General features: G+C 39.2%; 1 protein-coding gene and 1 long non-coding RNA gene across 2 annotated transcripts; one reads left to right on the top strand and one right to left on the bottom strand.

Annotated features, from left to right (window-relative positions):
* Window positions 1–343: 343 nt before the first annotated feature.
* Window positions 344–20,066, top strand: LOC136247673 (protein NLRC3-like). The gene is made up of 3 exons (XM_066039502.1): window positions 344–421; window positions 17,519–17,797; window positions 17,847–20,066. Exons 1-3 carry the CDS (start codon window positions 382–384, stop codon window positions 20,033–20,035), a joined length of 2,508 nt encoding a protein of 835 aa, XP_065895574.1. The 5' UTR covers window positions 344–381; the 3' UTR covers window positions 20,036–20,066.
* Window positions 12,760–13,436, bottom strand: LOC136246280 (uncharacterized). Its single transcript, XR_010696351.1, has 4 exons — window positions 13,275–13,436; window positions 13,154–13,219; window positions 12,825–13,100; window positions 12,760–12,776 (listed from the first exon to the last, which is right to left on the bottom strand). It is a non-coding gene; the product is annotated as an uncharacterized lncRNA (long non-coding RNA).
* Window positions 20,067–20,103: the final 37 nt, after the last annotated feature.

The raw sequence follows: 20,103 nt of genomic DNA, 5'->3' as shown, positions 1-20,103 counted from the left end.
ACTTATAGCTACTAGCTAACGCGCACGATGAGATTTTCATGCCGTGATCAGCGTGCGTACAAACCGAGGTACAAACCCCATAGAGGCGACATTGGAGCTCGGATGATGGAACAATCCCAAGTTAAATACGAGTTGTTATTTTGTGCCGGAGTTCTCTATTCAGTGGAGAATATACGGAGAAATTTTCTTAATAAAAATCTCGGAAACTGGAATGCCTACTATTAGCTAGACCGAGAGCTAGACAAATTTTGTTACCCTGGCGCGGCCGCCCCTTTGCAAAAAGAGAAGGGGCGGCCGCGCTAGACTTTTTGACATCTCTTTGGTAATTAAACATTCCTGGTTGTGATCTGATCACTAACTGACAGTCCGGTTTCGTCTGTAATGGCAGTCAACTTCACTGTCGTGCCTGATGGAAAATCAAGTGAGTGTTGAAACTGTCATAGATATTTAGCTATATGGGGGTGCTATTTGTATAAAAAATCCCAAAATTGATAAATATTGTCGATATAATTTACTAAACATCGACGACATTTAGCTAAAAATCGACGACATTGCGTTTTAGCTAGCTATATGTATAATGGTGTAGTGTAAGCCACCAATTAACGGAACGTTTATTCCCGCCGCACGTCCCTTCTCGTCAGAACCGGATTCCTGGAGCACGATTTTTGGCAGAGATATTCCACTTGACTTCGTCTTCCTGTGTACCAAGTTTGGTGTAAAAAGGTACTTCCTCTGATCAGTAACAGCCGAAAACATGAAAAGTCGAAGTCAACCGTTTATCGGAATCATGGCTCAATCACCGCAACTCCTAGTCTCGCATGGCCAGACCGCTTTTTCTCTGTCACGGCGCTTATTGATTAGAGATTATAAGCGCCTACTCCCTATTTCGGAGTAGGCGCTTATAATCTCTAATCGATAAGCGCCGTGACGAAGAAAAAGCGGTCTGGCCACGCGAGACTACGCAACTCCATATGTGACCCTAGTCTCGCGTGGCCAGACCGCTTTTTTCCGTATATTGGGTGGGGAAAAAAGGGTCTGGTGCAACTCCAATAGCTGTTTACTTCTGAGCTGTCCCCACATTCCGGGGACGCTAATTGAATAACATTGGTCACAAAGGAGGTGCCATGACGTCAGTAAAACTATGAAGTATTCCTACACTCCTGCTCCGGTTGTGAGTCTTGTTACATGATGAGGATTAACTTTCAAGACGCTATAAAAGAGACATCGGAGCAAATTAAGATTCGTTTAAAGGATAAACAGATCTCTAGTTAACTTACTGACGTCATGGCACCTCCTTTGTGACCAATGTTATTCAATTAGCGTCCCCGGAATGTGGGGACGGCTCAGAAGTAAACAGCTATTGGAGTTGCACCAGACCCTTTTTTCCCCACCCAATATACGGAAAAAAGCGGTCTGGCTACGCGAGACTAATGTGACCCAGTCTGAGAAAACCGGTCTTATCGCCCATGTCAGCAGATTCAATTTTTCACCCAGGACACACTGCCACATGGATAAACTATCTAATTCCACATTTAAAATCAGCTAGACTTGAGTGGTCTGGTTTTGCTGGCTACTTTTCCCAAGCCCAGTGGCTATCCGTACGTGTGGTGTGGGGCCTTAATGGAGCTCTGGTCAGCCTGGGAATGACTGTATGTGGCTGTACAGCTCTGTGGTGTTGAATAAGTACCTCTGCTGTGAATTTCCTTTCATTTTAGCAAGTTTTGAGACCTCAATGGCTCAAAACTTGGCCTAATTCATCCCTTGGCCTAATTCATCCCTTGGCCTTCCTTTTCAATTTTTGAACACCATCTTTCCCGCCTTTTAGGGCCCCCACCTCCCACCCAATTTGCAGCTGGCCTGATACAGTCAACCTCAGTTTAAAAACTATCTAAAATGGCGGGAAACTTAGTTGTTGGCTACTTGCACAGTGGATGCTCTGGAAGGTAAGGAATTGGTGTAAAACGTGTGAAAATTTGGTACACATAGCTTCAACCATTGGCGAGCTACAACACACTAAATACTTAAAACCGGCATTTCTCGATACTTTTAAATAGGTGATAAGCCCGGTTTTGTCAGACTGGGTCACATATAGGCTTGCGTGTTCAATTTGGCCACTCCTAGAAAATTCATTGTTTCCCATTTCCCGCCCACATGCAGATTCTCTTCCCGGATAGTCATTCATTATTGCTGTCAATATTCATTATTTATCCTGTGACTGCATAGGCAGCATAACAGTAACTAGTTTAGCATTCAGAAAGCCCTTTTAGCTGGCTTTTCACTGTTAAGGTTCTTAGTGTAAATATTTCTGCTGTATTCTTACCTGTAAGCTAGTTATGAATTTTGAAAATTAGTGGAAATATCTATAATGGATAATGAACCGCCCGCCTGCATGTATTTTTAAGGTCAATGAAATGGGAAACAAGGAATTTTGTTGGAGTGGCCTCATCGGACAGTAGCCAACACCCTTTTCATATGGCCACCCAAAAGTGGGTTGAATAACCACATTCAACCCAGTTTCTGTTCACAAGCAATCATCACATGATGGTATTCATTGAGTGATAATTGTCTTCTATGCATTTTGTGTATTCATTAAAAACCGCAACTCGCTTTTGAAGCCATAAACTGAGTTCAACCTGAGTTCAACCTTACTGCTTTGTAGGGTTAAACTCAGTTATGACTTCAAGGTTCAACCTGGGTTCAACCTGGTTAAGGTGATCATATGAACGCGTTAACTGGGTTGAATGTTTGCTGGTTTAAAGTGACCATATGATAGGGGTATAACCCACATTCAACCCAGGTTCAACCCAGTTTCTGTTCACAAGCAATTATCACATGATGGTATTCATTGAGTAATAATTGTCTTCTATGCATTCTATGTATTCCTTAAAAACCACAACTTGCTTTTGAAGCCATAAACTGAGTTCAACCCTGCTGCTTTGTAGGGTCAGTTATGACTTCGAGGTTCATCCCGGGGTTAAGGTGATCATATGAACACGTTAACCCGGGTGATTCAACCTGGTTTAAAGTGACTATATGAAAGGGGTATAACTGGTCATGACCCTCACACTCAAACCTCATAAAGATTTGTAAAAAAAATCCTGTATATTTTTCCACATCCATGCAAAATTTCAGCACGTCAGATCGCGTAATGCGTATACGATATTAATTTTTTTGTAAAAATGCACACAAATTGCTTGATAATTAAATACACAATGGTCATTTAATGGCTCTACAGTATTTCATAGTGGAACAACTGACTCCCAACCAATTGTAAATCCTTCACTTAGTTCTGTTCTCGATCTCTTTGTGGTTTCTGGATGCTTTGTAAGGAAAGCATGGTGGCATACTTGAACTATGGTCATGGAGATGAATATTAGGCTTCCTATGCTTCTCAACAGTTGGCTAGATGGTAGTACAGCATTTTGGACTACTCAATCTCTGCCTTCATTACAGCCGCCATGTCATCTTCAGTTTAACTGGCAATTTCGACACTAGCCATACCATGTTTTTCTGTGGAAGTTTTAGTGACCGCTGACCTTGATCATGGCTTGGTTTGTTTTATTCATTGTTTGATGACTAACGTTGAAACGGTAGACTGTCATGGGCTTTCAAACTGACGAAGAGAAAGCGCCATTAATGAAGCAGGCTAAACTAGCTTCTAAAAACAGCCTCAAATCTACAGTACTACAGTTATACTAACTGTTAATCTTTGTCCATTCCTTTGTCAGTAGAATTACTACCTTTAACAGACATAACACACTCTCTGTCAACCATACCACTTCTTTGTACCATGGAATTCCACCATTTTTATTAGTATAGCGCCTGTCTGATAATTGAAGCATGCGCTTCCAGTAATTGAGCCCATCCGATAAATGATTGCTTACGCTATACTCATGGGCAAGTACCTAAGTAAAAAGATTAATGTAAAAGGTAAATAACTAAAGTGGAGGTGTCACAATTATGCAATAATACCCAAGGTGGAGTTGTGGTTTTGATTATGTCATTGTTATGCCAACTTTGAAGTGGTATATATGTACTTCTGAGTTAGTGAGACAACCATCAGAAAATTGTTGTGTAGTAGAAAATCACTAACCCAACCAAAGTAACTATGCACTTTACACTAGGGTACCAGTGAATGCCTTCTATCCAACGGTACGTTTTTAAAAGTTTCAAAGTATTCTACATACATTAAATTACATTACAAGGTATTAAAGGATTACAAAACAACACAAATCTTACTTAGATGTAATGCACACAATAAAACTAAGATTTCTATGATCAGCATAATATTATGGACAAAATTAATTCCATTGCAATTTTTATACCGATTGGAGCTGGGATGACGGAGCAATCCCAACTTAAACATGCATTGTAATTTTGTGCCAGGGTTCTATTGAAAACATATGGAGAGTATTGTAATTAACAATCTTGGATATTGGAACGTGTACTAATAGAACTAGCAGTCACCTATATTAAAATACTCTAATAGAGCAATTAATTTTGTAAACTATCCCACGAGAGACCCACATTGAAGGCTTGTGAATTGATGGGTTATAGCTGTCATAAATTATGCATATAAACCAGCAAAGTCATGAACATCAAAGGTTAGCTTGTCCCTTAAAACCATAAAGTTTAAACCATTATTATTATTTAAAATAATTATGTGTACAAAAGATTCCAATTAATTAACAGTGTCTGCATATAGATACAGGAAATTGTACCTGCAACCTCAGGAAAAAATCATATGATGGGTATGTGGTACAGTACCACCCAGAGATAACTTTACAATCCCTCTCGATTACTCAAATCCAGGCCACAACTCAACACGACGCACAACTGGAATATATCACGTGCAAAAGCACGCGGTTACTGGAGCAGCTACCTGAGGGAGCTCCTGTGTCGTGGCTACACGTAGTGAGTTAGTTAGCACACACATGCCAAAGAAATCACGGGTCAAACATGGGACATATATATACACAATTGTCAACTGCTCGCAAGTGTAACGTTACCTCTGGGTGGTACTGTAGCTGCAGTATGTGTAGGTGCATTGCTGCAATGACTAAAAACAATTAAAATTATGAGCAATAATAGATGACTTTTCTTGAAGCCACTTCAGCTTGATAAGCATATATACCCAGTGTGCATGCTCCATGCATACTTGATACTCCCATCATAATATTATGACTTCTCATCTTGAAGCAATAGGTGTAGTTTTTGAAGCCCATTATAGGCAAAGAGTACATTGTGAATTAATCTAAGTATTTATGTTCAATATATTGTTTCAAAGGAGTAGCTAACTTTCAATGTTAATGACTTAGCTACACAATAATTATACCTAATGTATGAAATTTATACTCCATCAATTCACAGTGGGTCCAACTCCCTGGAGGCACAGTTAACGAAGCATTCTTGACTGCTCTGTTAGAGTATTTTAATGCAGGTGACTGCTCTATTAGAGTGTTTTGATTGTTTTAGCGAAAGGATCCAAACAATGCTGCTGTTTAACCTGTATGATGACCTTTATCAGGAATTTTCCATGAGTTGTTTCCGTTTCTGCTTTCCATTCCTGTCCTGCTCCCCTTTTTCCTCATCCATGCAAAAGTTCCTGCAAATTCCTTAATTTAAATGTTCACACATGCGTACTATTTTCTTACAACATTAATTTTTATCACCATAAACATGCATGTCATCTACTACAGCTGATACTGGGACATTCAAATATTATGATATTGTACATGACATGACCATATTTCCTTTTGTGCCTAGGAATTTTAACTGCAATGTATGCGCATGTGTTAGTTACGAGGTACCAAAACGAATATAGCAGTGTCTATACTAACTGCTGAACCATACCATGCTTGAATACCTACCAGTAAATCCGAGTAGGTAGTTCTAGTAGATGGCACTCATCTTTATGGTGAGACAATAATGCATATATGCAAACATTTAGGGATGTGTCTATTATGCCGGAATAATTTCGGGAATAATAGGTAGTCGAAAGAATTCGGGAATATTCCTTAATAATTGGATGAGTTCTAGGAATCAAGACACACGGTAGTGTGTCGTGCGGCCCAAGAAGCCGGCGCGCAACCCCGTGAGTATATTGACAGGAAGAAAGAAAACGTAATTTTCGCACCTCCGTAGCTCAGTGCTGCCTTGATGAAACAAGACGAATTTTGCTGTGTACATTCCCTCAAACTTCAGCACTCCACATTCCAAATTTGAGCGAAATCGCTTCAGGTATTCCTGAGATATGCGACTTCAAAAATTGGCTTAGTTTCTTTGGTTTTTTTTTCTTCTTATTTGGCAGGTTATATAGAGCCGGTACCGGTTACACTGTTTTGCCGGCTATTTTGCCGGCTATTTTGCCGGCTATTTTGCCGGCAGTGGAGGGTATAATACTTAGAATGTTACGTGCATTAAAAAAAACTTGTACAAAAAACCTAAGAAAGCGAAAAGAAAAAAGTTGTCTAAGCGAGGGTTCGCGCCCGGGCATCCGTACTCATAAGCAATGTTTGTAACGATTATACCACCGGTGCTGCAGCTAGTCATATTATTTAGTTTCTACGTTATAAACATCCGACTGAAGTGAACAAGAGTGAAGAAGAAACCAAAGCTGAACCCTAGCCTACCCCTAACGCTAAGGAACTACTTTTCGCATCCCCTGAAGTTGAATGCTCGGGGCAACCTACTAGACGCGTGCCCTAAAGTTGAATGCTCGGGGCAACCTACTAGTGCCGGCACAATAACCGTTAGTGTTTGCAAACCGGTACCGGCTAAATATACACTTCGTTCTTATTTTTCTTCCTCTTTTCACACACTTACAAAAAACTGCTATAAAACGCGAACGCGTTATCCGATTGCCTTGAAATTTGGCACACAGAAGGGGGGTATAAAGGCGCATCTCGGTACCAACTTTGGCTGGAGTACCATAAACAGGCAAAGCGTTATGAGCGATTATGCACGAAAAATAACACCAATATGTTGTCACGCCTACAGGGTAAACCGCGTATGGGAAGAAGTTGAAAATCGGTGGGTGAATAGGTTAACTATTGAACCTCAAACCTTTTGTGGTTCGAAAGAAATCGAGCTAAAAACCAGGAAGATACAACAACAAAACCAACAGTGTGTAACAATTATGCAACCGAGATTAGCTAATAAAAAACGAATACTTGCCACGCCTACCAGATAAACCGCTTGGGTTAATGCTTTTAAATTCACTGTACAGATGGAGTAATCATCTTAGAAAGGCTCTTCAATGGTGTAGAAGAATCAGACTTAAAGCCACGGAGTTATAACACGAAATCCAACTTGGTGTAGCAAGTGCGAGATCGAGATACTCTAATAGAGCAGTCATCCTAATAGAGCAGTCACCCTGAACAGAATTCAAGAGATCAGTTAGAAATAAGTAACCTGTATAGAGATCAGCTACAAACAAATCACCCTGTAGAGAGTTCAGCTACAAACAATTCACCCTGTTCAGACATCAGTTAGAAGAAGTTTTCTTGTAGAGAGTTCAGTTACAAACAAATCACCCTGTTGAAAGATCAGCTAGAAGATGTCACCTTGTAGATAGTTCAGTTACAAAGAAACCACCATGTAGAGAATTCAGCTACAAACTAGTGACCCTGTAGATACATCAGCTAGAAGAAGTTACCTTGTAGAGGGTTCAGCTACAAAGAAACCATTCTGTAAAGAGCTCAGCTGCAAACAAATCACCTATACAGAATTCAGCTACAAACAAATCACCCTGTAGAGAGATCAGCTAGAAGAAGTTACTTTGTAGATAGTTCAGCTACAAACAAATCACCCTGTAGAGAGATCAGCTAGAAGAAGTTACCTTGTAGATAGTTCAGCTACAAACAATTCACCCTGTACAGAGCTCAGTTAAAAGAGGTTTCCTTGTAGAGAGTTCAGCTACAAACAAATCACCCTGTAGAGAGATCAGTTAGAAGAAGTTACCTTGTAGATTGTTCAGCTACAAATAATTCACCCTGTAAAGAGATCAGTTAGAAGAAGTTACCTTGTAGAGAGTTCAGCTACAAAGAAACCATCAAGTAGAGAATTCAGCCGCAAACAAATCACGAGTAGAGAGTTTAGCTACAAACAAATCTCCCTGTAGAGAGATCAGCTAGAAGAAGTTTCCTTGTAGAGAGTTCTGCTACAAACAAATCACCCTGTAGAAAGATTTGCTAGAAGAAATCACCTTGTAGAGAGTTCAGCTTCAAAGAAACAATCATGTGAGAGTTCAGCTACAAACAAATCGTCCTGTAGAGAGATCAGCTAGAAGAAGTTACCTTGTAGAGAGTTCAGCTACAAAGAAACCATCATATAGAGAGTTCAGCTACAAACAAATCATCCTGTAGAAAGATCAGCTATAGAAGAAATCACCTTGTAGAGAGTTCAGCTACAAAGAAACCATCATGTAGAGAGTTCAGCTACAAACAAATCACCCTGTAGAGAGATCAGCTAGAAGAAGTTACCTTGTAGAGAGTTCAGCTACAAAGAAACCATCATATAGAGAGTTCAGCTACAAACAAATCATCCTGTAGAAAGATCAGCTATAGAAGAAATCACCTTGTAGAGAGTTCAGCTACAAAGAAACCATCATGTAGAGAGTTCAGCTACAAACAAATCACCCTGTAGAAAGATCAGCTATAGAAGAAATCACCTTGTAGAGAGTTCAGCTACAAAGAAACTATCATGTAGAGAGTTCAGCTACAAACAAATCGTCCTGTAGAGAGATCAGCTAGAAGAAATTACCTTGTAGAGAGTTCAGCTACAAAGAAACCATCATGTAGAGAGTTCAGCTGCAAACAAATCATCTGTAGAGAGTTAAGCTACAAACAAATCTCCCTGTAGAGAGATCAGCTAGAAGAAGTCACCTTGCAGGGAGTTCAGCTACAAAGAAACCATCATGTAGAGAGTTCAGCTACAAACAAATCGTCCTGTAGAGAGATCAGCTAGAAGAAATTACCTTGTAGAGAGTTCAGCTACAAAGAAACCATCATGTAGAGAGTTCAGCTGCAAACAAATCACCTGTAGAGAGTTCAGCTAGAAACAAGTCACCCTGTAGAGAGATCAGCTAGAAACAAGTCACCTTGTAGAGAGTTCAGCTAGAAGAAGTCACATTGTAGAGAGTTCAGCTACAAAGAAACTACCATGTAGAGAGTTCAGCTGCAAACAAATCACCCTGTAGAGAACTCAATTACAAACAAATCGCCCTGTAGAAAGATTAGCTAGAAGAAGTTACCTTATAGGGAGTTCAGCTATGAACAGATCACCCTGTAGAGAGTTCAGCTACAAACAAATCACCCTTTAGAGAGTTCAGTTACAAAGAAACCACCATGTAGAGAGTTCAGCTGCAAATAAATCACCCTGTAGAGAATTCAGCTACAAACAAATCACCCTGTAGAAAGATCAGCTAGAAGAAGTTACCTTGTAGAGAGTTCAGCTACAAAGAAACCACCATGTAGAGAGTTCAGCTGCAAACAAATCACCTGTAGAGAGTTCAGCTAGAAACAAGTCACCCTGTAGAGAGTTTAGCTAGAAGAAGTCACATTGTAGAGAGTTCAGCTACAATGAAACTCCCATGTAGAGAGTTCAGCTGCAAACAAATCACCCTGTGGAGAACTCAGCTACAAACAAATATGCAGTGTAAAAAGATCAGCTAGAAGAAGTTACCTTGTAGAGAGTCCAGCTACAATGAAACCACCATGTAGAGAGTTCAGCTACAAACAAATCACCTGTAGAGAGTTCAGCTAGAAACAAGTCACCCTGTAGAGAGATCAGCTAGAAACAAGTCACCTTGTAGAGAGTTCAGCTAGAAGAAGTCACATTGTAGAGAGTTCAGCTACAAAGAAACTACCATGTAGAGAGTTCAGCTGCAAACAAATCACCTTGTAGAAAGTTCAGCTATGAACAGATCACCCTGTAGAGAGATCAGCTAGAAACAAGTCACCCTGTAGAGAGTTCAGCTAGAAGAAATTACCTTGTAGAGAGTTCAGCTACAAAGAAACCACCATTTAGAGAGTTCAGCTGCAAACAAATCACCCAGTAGAAAGTTCAGCTATGAACAGACCACCCTGTTGAGAGTTCAGTTAGAAACAAGGAATCCTGTTGAGAGATCACCTAGAAGTATCACCTTGTAGAGAGTTCAGCTACAAACAAATCACCTGTAGAGAGTTCAGCTACAAACAAATCACCCTGTACAGAGATCAGCTAGAAGAAGTCACCTTGTAGAGAGTTCAGCTATAAAGAAACCACCAAGTAGAGAATTTAGCTGCAAACAAACACCCTGTAGAGAACTCAGCTACAAACAAATCGCCCTGTAGAAAGATCAGCTAGAAGAAGTTACCTTGTAGGGATTTCAGCTACAAACAAATCACCCTGTAGAGAGTTCAGCTACAAAGAAACCATTCTGTAAAGAGCTCAGCTGCAAATAAATCACCTGTACAGAATTCAGCTACAAACAAATCACCCTGTAGAGAGATCAGCTAGAAGAAATTACCTTGTAGATAGTTCAGCTACAAACAAATCACCCTGTAGAAAGATCAGTTAGAAGTAGTTACCTTGGAGAGAGTTCAGCTACAAAGAAACCATTTTGTAAAGAGTTCAGCTGCAAACAAATCACCTGTAGAGAATTCAGCTACGAATAAATGACCCTGTAGAGAGATCAGCTATAAGAAGTTACCTAGTAGATAGTTCAGCTACAAACAAATCTCCCTGTAGAGAGATCAGCTAGAAGAAATTACCTTGTAGAGAGTTCAGCTACAAAGAAACCACCATGTAGAGAGTTCAGCTGCAAAGAAATCACCCTGTAGAAAATTCTGCCAGAAACAAATTGCCCTGTAGAAAGATCAGTTAGAAGAAGTTACCTTTTAGAGAGTTCAGCTACAAAGAAACCATTCTGTAAAGAGCTCAGCTGCAAACAAATCACCTGTACAGAATTCAGCTACAAACACATCACTCTGTAGAGAGATCAGCTAGAAGAAGTTACCTTGTAGATCGTTCAGCTACAAACAATTCACCCTGTAGAGAGAGCAATTAGAAGAAGTCACCTTGTAGAGTGTTCAGTTACAAAGAAACCACCATGGAGATTTCTGTAATCAATATATGTGACCGAATTTGCGAAAGGGGGTCTTCCACACACTTCCAATTCCATAAACGTTGGAGGCCATAACTCAGTGTTCAAGTAACATATTAACCTGAAAATTTCACCATGTAATCAGCTATAGTGGTGCTCACCACTGTCCAAATTTCAAGGCAATAGCTCTTTCCAATCTGAAGTTATCAATTGTCAAAGTTGGCAAATTGGATGTGTGGAAGACCCCTTTTCGCAAATCCGGTCACATATGTATTATATATATATAATTTGTACATTTACTGATAAAATATTTAAAGTACATCTACTTCATCTTTTCTTCTTCCTGTAGTAAAGAAAAAAAACATAGGTTAAAAAAGTCCCAAAGCTGGCCATAGGCCGGCTTTGGGGTATACAAATACAAAAAGAAATGAAATCTAATCCAAAACAGCCAAGCTGTAAAAAAAGTGTGCGGCCATCAGAAAGGCTATGGTGAAAAAAGATGTGAAATCCAAGGTGGCGGCCAAGAAATGGCTGTGATGGTAGGTTAATGGTAAAAATTTTTATTTATAACGACAATTCAGGTGAATGTTTGTGCCACTTCACAAAATTTACCTGAATTGTCATTATTAAAATTTTTACCATTAACCTACCATCACAGCCATTTCTTGGCCGCCACCTTGGATTTCACATCTTTTCACCATAGCCTTTCTGAGGGCCGCACACTTTTTTTACAGCTTGGCTGTTTTGGATTAGATAATTAATAACTTGTAGTGTAATGCAAAAATCTTTTGGATATGACATGAAACAGTGCAAGCATGAAAAGATCAATATACTCTAATAGAGCAGTCACTTATTCTAATAGAGCAGTCAACTCTCGGTGCATAATTCTAGAGGAGTAGTCACTTTTGTAAAGCTCTCACTATTTTGCGCAAATTCCCTTTGGGAATAATAGGTAAATTGGAAAGTAATACATATTTATACTGATATGCGCTTCTATTTTTCTTGTGTGTACACTTTAGAGTATTTGGAATTTAAATCATATTCGATCTTGGCTGTAGCTGATTGTACCTATAATTTGTGCCATATTCAATCACGTGCAAATGTGTACCACTAATATATTTAACACTGCTTGCATATGTTGCTAAAGTATAATGAATATAGAGGTTATGTGGCATGCAAATTGCATTAAAGCAATAATTATTAGTTAATTATGTAATTTACGTGATTGAAAGATAATAATTATTTTTATAAAATAGAAACAGCTAAATCAATATTACAACAAAGACAGCTGAAATATTAGTGTTAAGAGAATAGTTCAATTGCCCACTCTGGACAGTTCTCTGGGGCAGGCCTACTTGAATCACACCCATAGGTGACATCAAGACACATCGCTTTAGCTTTATCAGTACGTCGCCTAGCCAACTTTCTATCCAGGCTCTCAAAAGTAAGCTGCAGCTCACGGGATCTCCATGTCAGTCTATGACGAATAAGTTTCTTTCTTTGCTGCCATTCTTCCTGATGGTTGTTGTTCACTAGTTGAATCATCGTCACTGCTATCAACTCCATCCTCTCGTCTCTCCATTTCAGCATCAGACTCATCGGAAGACATGTACTCTGCTTTTAATAGGGGCCGTATTTTATCCTTCTCTCCAGTAGTTAAAGTGTTCGACACGAGGCGACCATGAGCTTTCTGTAAATACAGGCTACCTCAGTATTGCATTAAATTAAACTGACATACATTGTGTTTCCTTTGTCTACGACGTGCTGATGTAGCTGTTGCGTTATCCTTTCCAGCTTGTTTCCGTTGATAAGCACCTTTTCGGGTTTTAAAGTAAGTTCTAGCAGCCTTTATATTGGTACACAAAGATGAAGTCACAGAAATGGACTATGTACATGGCACCTACTTTTAATAGTGGTAAAATGTAATCGAATGTTTTCATCCAGAGTGCCAACCACTGCAAGAACACTCCGTATCAGCAAGGCATTAAACTCCTTGTTAGATGCATCATCAAACCTGTCAAGCAATTTCACTGAAAACAGCATTATTAGCCAATAACTTTAATATACTTTGCTAAATAGTTCCATTCCACATCTTGTTCATGTCATTTTGTGGTATGAATCTCTCACTAGAGCCTGTAATACCAGAGCCAATATTTCCAAAGAGCATATGTAGCTAGATAGAGCTTACACTGAGTTCTCGTGATACAGCATCTCGTGGAGAAGTGTGATGTTCAGTAGATGTTAGTGTTTTGAGCATATCCTCAATGCAAGAAGAGGAAGCAGCCAATTTTCTTTGTTGCTCTTGTAGACACTTGATCTCATGAGACACATCACTGAAATGATAAAACATGAACCTAAAACGTACGCATTAGTTAAATACGTTGTTCCAATACTTCCCACGCCGGATATCCGGCTTTCACTCCTCGTTTCACTCCCTGGGTTGCTCAAGGTATTGTCACTCACGTTTACAGGGTGTCCCTGTCAAAGTTCTGTCCCCAGGAGACATCACGGTACCCTGTGAGCTGGGTATGCTTGGAGATCGACCGGACGAAACAACTGATCTGGAAGTATCTGGTCCCAAAATATCATGAAGTAAGTCCCTTTGACTTGTGCTACCTTCCCTGAGTTGGCTTTGGTCAGCGCTATGCTCTCTGGTAGGTGTTGCAAAAGAGCAAATCGGTGTTCTTCTCGAAACTCTTCTTGCCATCCCCCCAAAATATAGCTATATTCATAGATAGTATATTCTTCGGGTACAAAGAATATACAATGCGAGTTCACGTGACTTGCAACTACATGTGCGTGAGAACTACTGAATGGAACCTCTTAAGAAACGAGTTAGATATTCCCAGCATTGTTGCCAAAATTTAACATACCCTGTGTACAAAAAACACAAGGAACAGTTTTATGACGAGAAGAATTGGCAATGGGTGCAGCGCACTGCTGAAGCGAAAACCTGGGCAATAGAAGATCCTTCATTGGATATAAAGGATGACAGTATTATATCCGATGCTTTACACTGTGCAGGTGTGTTTTCTATGTTCTTGTGTACAATGAGCTAGCTACCCGCTACACTATAGCTACCACTATTAGTTAATCTCACGTGCATGCTAGACAGTTTGTTTAGGGTGTCAAAATCTTGTGTTGGCATAAGACTTGGTGATATACCAATGCCAGGCCTTGTGCCCATGGTATGTAAATAGAAAACCTACAGTCTTGTATAACTGTGGAACTGCAATCAAGATCTATAGCTACGTATACTGCATGCATGTAACCATATGCATATCCCAGCTTTCAATATTTTTTGCTATCCTGGTTCAGATGGAAGCAAAGCATGATAAAGCTAATTGCCACATTTACATTGTACAAGAGGAAACCTTATGAGTTGGTTTCTAAGAGATAAAAGTATTTGAAAAGTAATTACACCATATAAGTAAGATCATGAATACATTATAAAAATTCCACAATATAACTCCCCCAAATATAGCTTATAATAATGGCTTACATATTGTTCTAACATTTTAAAACTGGAATCCTCCAGAGAATAGCTTGGACCTGGAAGGTGACGATGACTGTTTAAGCAATACTGAGCAAGATGAGTCAGACCCAGAGTTTAATTATGATGTAACTAAAGAGCATTGGGGTGTGAATAGTGAAGAAATTCTCAGGGATTTTAATCAAGATGTTTGCTCAGACTTAGATATGCCTGAGTTCAGTACTAGTGTCGTTACAACATTTTCAACATTCTTGTTCCTGTGGGAAACTTTCTATGGAATATCTGCTACAGCACTAAATCATTTGATAAATTTTCTACATTATATGTTTTCATTGCTGTCTTCTGCTTCTCCAAATATTGCTGCTTTGCTTGCTGTTTTTCCAACTTCACTTCATATGCTAAAAAAGAAGCTTAACCTTTCCAAAGACCCATTTGAAAAGTATGTGATCTGTCCCAGTTGTTGTTCACTGTATACATTTGAAGAATGCTTACAAACTGATAGTAGTGGTCGAAAAACTCCTAAAACATGTAATTACATTGCATTTCGACAGCATCCTATTGCTTCATATAGAAAACCTTGTGGGCATGGTCTTTTGAAAGAGGTGGTCACAAAAACAGATAAAACATACTACCCATACAAATCATATTGCTATTATCCACTTTCTAAAAGCATAGCATGTGTTCTAAGCCAGCAGGATCTTTTAGATAAATGTGAACATTGGAGAAATCGTGTGATTCCAGAAAACTGTCTAGCTGACATTTACGATGGCAAAATTTGGAAGCAATTCATGAATTTCAAAGGTAAACCTTTTCTTTCTGAGCCATACAACCTTGGTTTAATGCTAAACTGTGATTGGTTTCAGCCTTACGATCTTAGTACTTATATAGTGTTGGTGTACTCTACCTGGTCATCTTAAACCTTCCACGTGCTATAAGATTCAAACCAGAGAATGTATTGATAGCGGGAGTTATATCTGGACCAAAAGAACCTAGCTTAAGTGAAATGAATTCTTATTTGGGACCACTTGTGAAGGAACTAAATTCATTATAGTCTGATGGGTTTAGCATGCTGCACAAGGGTAGAACAGTATGTATACATGTAGCTCTGTTAGCAACCATATGTGACATACCAGCTACTGCAAAGCTTGGAGGATTCTTAGGGCATTCTTCTAAGCATGCTTGCTGGAAGTGCAATAAGCGCTTTCCATACAATGAATCTCTTAAACGTGTGGACTTTTCAGGAGTAGATGTAGGAGGTTTGAGAACACATGATCAACACAAATCAGCTGCACTACGAGCACGTTCTGCAGTCACCCCTGCTGAACGTACTGAGACTGAAACTGAAACCGGAAGCAGATTCACAGAATTGATGCACATACCATATTATGATTGTGTAAGACAAGCTATCATAGACCCTATGCACAATATTTTACTTGGAACCCCTAAGTGTTTGTTTACAAAACAATGGGTCAAACTATTGAATAAAACAGCACTTGAAGAAATTCAAGATATTGTACGTAGCTGCTGTGTTCCCAGTGGTATTGGTCGAATTCCACACAAAATTTCATCTAAATTTTGCACAATTAACTGCTGATGAGTGGAAAAATTGGACTCTTCTTTTTTCTCCGATTGCTTTACACAATTTTCTTCCACCAGATGACTTTAATTGCTGGGAGCAGTATGTATTAGCTTGTAATATTTATTGTTCATCCATACTAACTCTATCTGATATAAATAGAGCTGATGAGATGATGAAGTCATTTTTTGTTGAAGTAGAATCTCTTTATGGTCCATCCTTCTTGTCAATTAATACACTTTACATCTTCAAGAAATCTGTGTCTGTGTAACTTACACTTTGTCAATGAATGGTGAAGTTGTAATAGCAGTCAATCCTATGAGGAAAAAATTTTTCTATGAAACAAGTCTAACTGTTGTACATTTAATATCTTTTATATACAACACAAGTTTGCAATATGTTTGTTTCATGTTTCATTAAAATTTAATCTATGTTTGAGTATTAATGAAATATAAGTGAACATTAAATGCGCTGTTGATTACATATGCAGCAAATGTGATAAAAATGTAAACAGCTATGTGCTACATGTATGAGCTTAAGTAAATATGACATTTGATCTCACATGCATTTACAACATATGTGAGCTAGCTTATACCTTAATGGTATATAGTTTACTGTATTTGATACATATGCAATGTTGATTGTATAATTGCAAATATGTATATTTTTGCTGTGATAATAGACTCCTGTCTACAAACATTTGAATTATGGAATTTCCAAGAACGTTGTACAAAAGGTAGTGGTCTGGCTACATGAGACTAACCAATTAATGGTTTGTTTATCTGGAGCACAATTTATAGCAGAGATATTCCACTTGACATTGTCTTTTTGTGTACCAAGTTTGGTATCAATAGGTGCCTCTCCTGACCAGTAACAGCTGAAAATGTGCAGAAGCGAAGTAACCACTTATCAAAACCATGACTCAATCACTGGAACTTTGTTAGCCGGAAGATTATCAAACAACTGGCCAGCAACTAGGCCCCAACCTGTTATGCTCAACTAATGTGATCATTTGCTTTCTTTCGGGCGTGCGCATTGCGTATCTTAATTAAATTTTCAAATTTCATCCCTATTATACTAGCATTAACCTTGATGCTTTGGTTACCTATTATGCTTTAAATTATGTCAGCATAATTGGCCTGGGCCTACCAGCAGCATTTAAATGGCACCCCATATTGCCTCTTTAGTTGTTGATGGGTCTGTTGTTCTTATGTATTTAAAAGGCTTTCCTCGAGATGTCAGCCCTCAGGATTGTTGGTAGTGACTAATTGTTGATACTTGTGACCATGCATGTCAATTTACTATGCCAAAATAAATTCTTCCAGTAAATGCATTAGTGTTTCTTTGTCACTTGTTTCCTTAGGGGATGATAGACCAGATTGGCGTGACTTAAACATCAGTGTCATTCCTAAGTATGCAGCTCGCTGGGAGGTTCTTGGTTCAATCCTTGGGTTAGAAGAACATGACATTGATGTTATTTCTAAAGACAATGCTAACCGATCAATTGAAGGTTGTACAGCAATGATGAGGAAATGGCTCCAAAGTGTTGACCAACCAACTTGGGGTAAACTGGATGATGCCATCAACCTCCTTAGGCCATCTCTGTCTGGTGCAGTGACTGATGATTGTCCTCATGTCAGAGGTAGGTTGTATTAATTAAAATCAGTGACACCACACATACATCACTACAGGAGGTAAAGTACTCTCCTCTCACCTGAAGATGTGCTACATCAGTAGAAGGTTCATCATTGAACATGAACAGTGGCCACCTGGACAACCTGAACACTTCACTCCACTTGTCCTGGTCCATCAAGAGGGTCAACGATCTAAGAAGAAGACAACTGATATGGCTTCAGCTACAATGAAAGGTAACATTGAACAATTCATTTCAACAACTAGCAGTAAGACCACTAAAGATCTACAGGAGGTTCTCTCCCAGTTAGAACAGCCATCCAATAGTGGACGACCACGTACCCTCTTAGTAGAAGGTTCTCCTGGTATAGGCAAGTCAGTGTTACTGAAAGAAATCTCATACCTGTGGGCCAGAAATGATTTATTGACAAACACTGACTTTCTGTTTCTTCTTCACCTCAGAGATCCTACTGTACAGGAGATGAAATCACTCGAGTGTCTTGTCTGCCATTTCTACAACCAGGACAAGGAAGCTGAATCTCACCTACTACAAGATGGTGGAAAATCTGTCACTATTCTCCTTGATGGATATGATGAGTTGCCAGCTAACTTGAGACAAAACAGTTTCATTGCTCGTTTGTTGCAACGTAAGGTATTACCAGCTAGTATCATAGTGGTCTCCTCTCGTCCTCATGCCTCAACGCGTCTTCGTGACAATGCCACTTGTCGAATAGAGATATTAGGCTTCTCTGAAGAAGACCAAATTCATTTCATTCAACTATCACTAAAGGGAGAAGAAGAGAAAATCTCTGATTTTAACAAATACCTTACAACTCACCCCACCATTTCTACTTTGTGTTTTGTCCCATTCAATATGACCATCCTTATGTTCCTCTATGAACACGCTACTCTTCCAACTCGTTCCACCGATCTGTACACATTGTTTATTTGCCTGACCGTTTGTAGACATCTTGCAAAGTCAGGTATATTATTGGAAGAGGAAGTCACTGATCTTACAGGCTTACCTCAACCTTACAATGACATCATCAAACAATTCTCAAAATTTGCCTTCAAAGCTTTAAACAAAAACCAACTCATATTCTCACTGGCTGAGATCAAAGAACACTGTCCAGCAATCACTGACCATCCTAATGGCTTAGGTCTCCTTCAAGCTGTGGAGTATGTTGGTTTAATGAGTAAAAGTCGCTCCTTCAACTTTGTACATTTCTCCGTGCAGGAGTTTCTTGCTGCTTACTACATCACTACAGTTACACCTGACAAAGAGTACTCTATCCTTGAAGATTATTTCTGGAGTGATATACTCTATAATACATTTAATTTCTACACAGCACTTACCAGTGGACAACATCCATCATTCAAGCGGTTCCTTCGTGACGAGATCACCATTGACGATATATTCCGTGAAGACAAGCTACGACGTCTTCGCTTCTACAGAATCTTTCAGGAGGCTGGTGATAATTTAACTTGTGAAATTATTGAGGGAACGTTTACTGATAAAGAAGTCAGCTTACTGAGTACTACTCTATCACCTAATAACTTAGAAGATCTAGCAAAATTACTAACCTGCTCATCCTGTAGAAACTGGAAGGAGCTTGACTTGAATGGCTGCCATATTCAAGATTACGGACTCCGATTACTACACCAAAATGTACACCACACTGACATCACCATAGAAGAGCTACGGTTGGCCAACAATGACCTTACTTCATCCTCAGACAGCTCCCTAAGTGAGATCATTATCACCTGTAAGGTAAAATGGTTGGATATTGGTAATAACAGATCTGTTGGGGAAACACCATACTTTTTAACCACCATGCTAGCACATTCTTCATGTGCAATAGAGAGACTGGACATGTACCATAATAACTACTCCTCCACACAATGGGCCATGAAGTTGTTTTCTTCACTGAAAGAGAACAAGACAGTGCAGGAGCTGGACATTAGTGCTACCAATATTTCTGATGATGTGTGTGGCGTGATTTGTGAAATGTTACCTGTCAATAAGACCCTGAGGGATCTGTGGATCTATAGTAACCCAATTACTGTACAAGCCTCCCAACTAATCCTGGATGCCCTCAAGGACAATCATACAATAGAAAAACTATGGCTACCACATTACCCTGAGGATGTCACCATGGAGATTACATTACTACAACAAGCTATTAACGACAAGCGAAGAAGACAAGGATGTGACAGAAAGCTGGAAATAGAGTTTGGAACATTTTAAAACTTTTATTCTGTTATTATTAATTGTATCTACCCACCATTATGTAATTTGATGAAATTAAAATTATT

Source organism: Dysidea avara, chromosome 2, assembly GCF_963678975.1.
Source record: "Dysidea avara chromosome 2, odDysAvar1.4, whole genome shotgun sequence".
NCBI lineage: Eukaryota > Metazoa > Porifera > Demospongiae > Dictyoceratida > Dysideidae > Dysidea > Dysidea avara.
The sequence above is the reverse complement of the archived record's forward strand: the minus strand, read 5'-3'. Positions and strand labels throughout refer to the sequence as shown.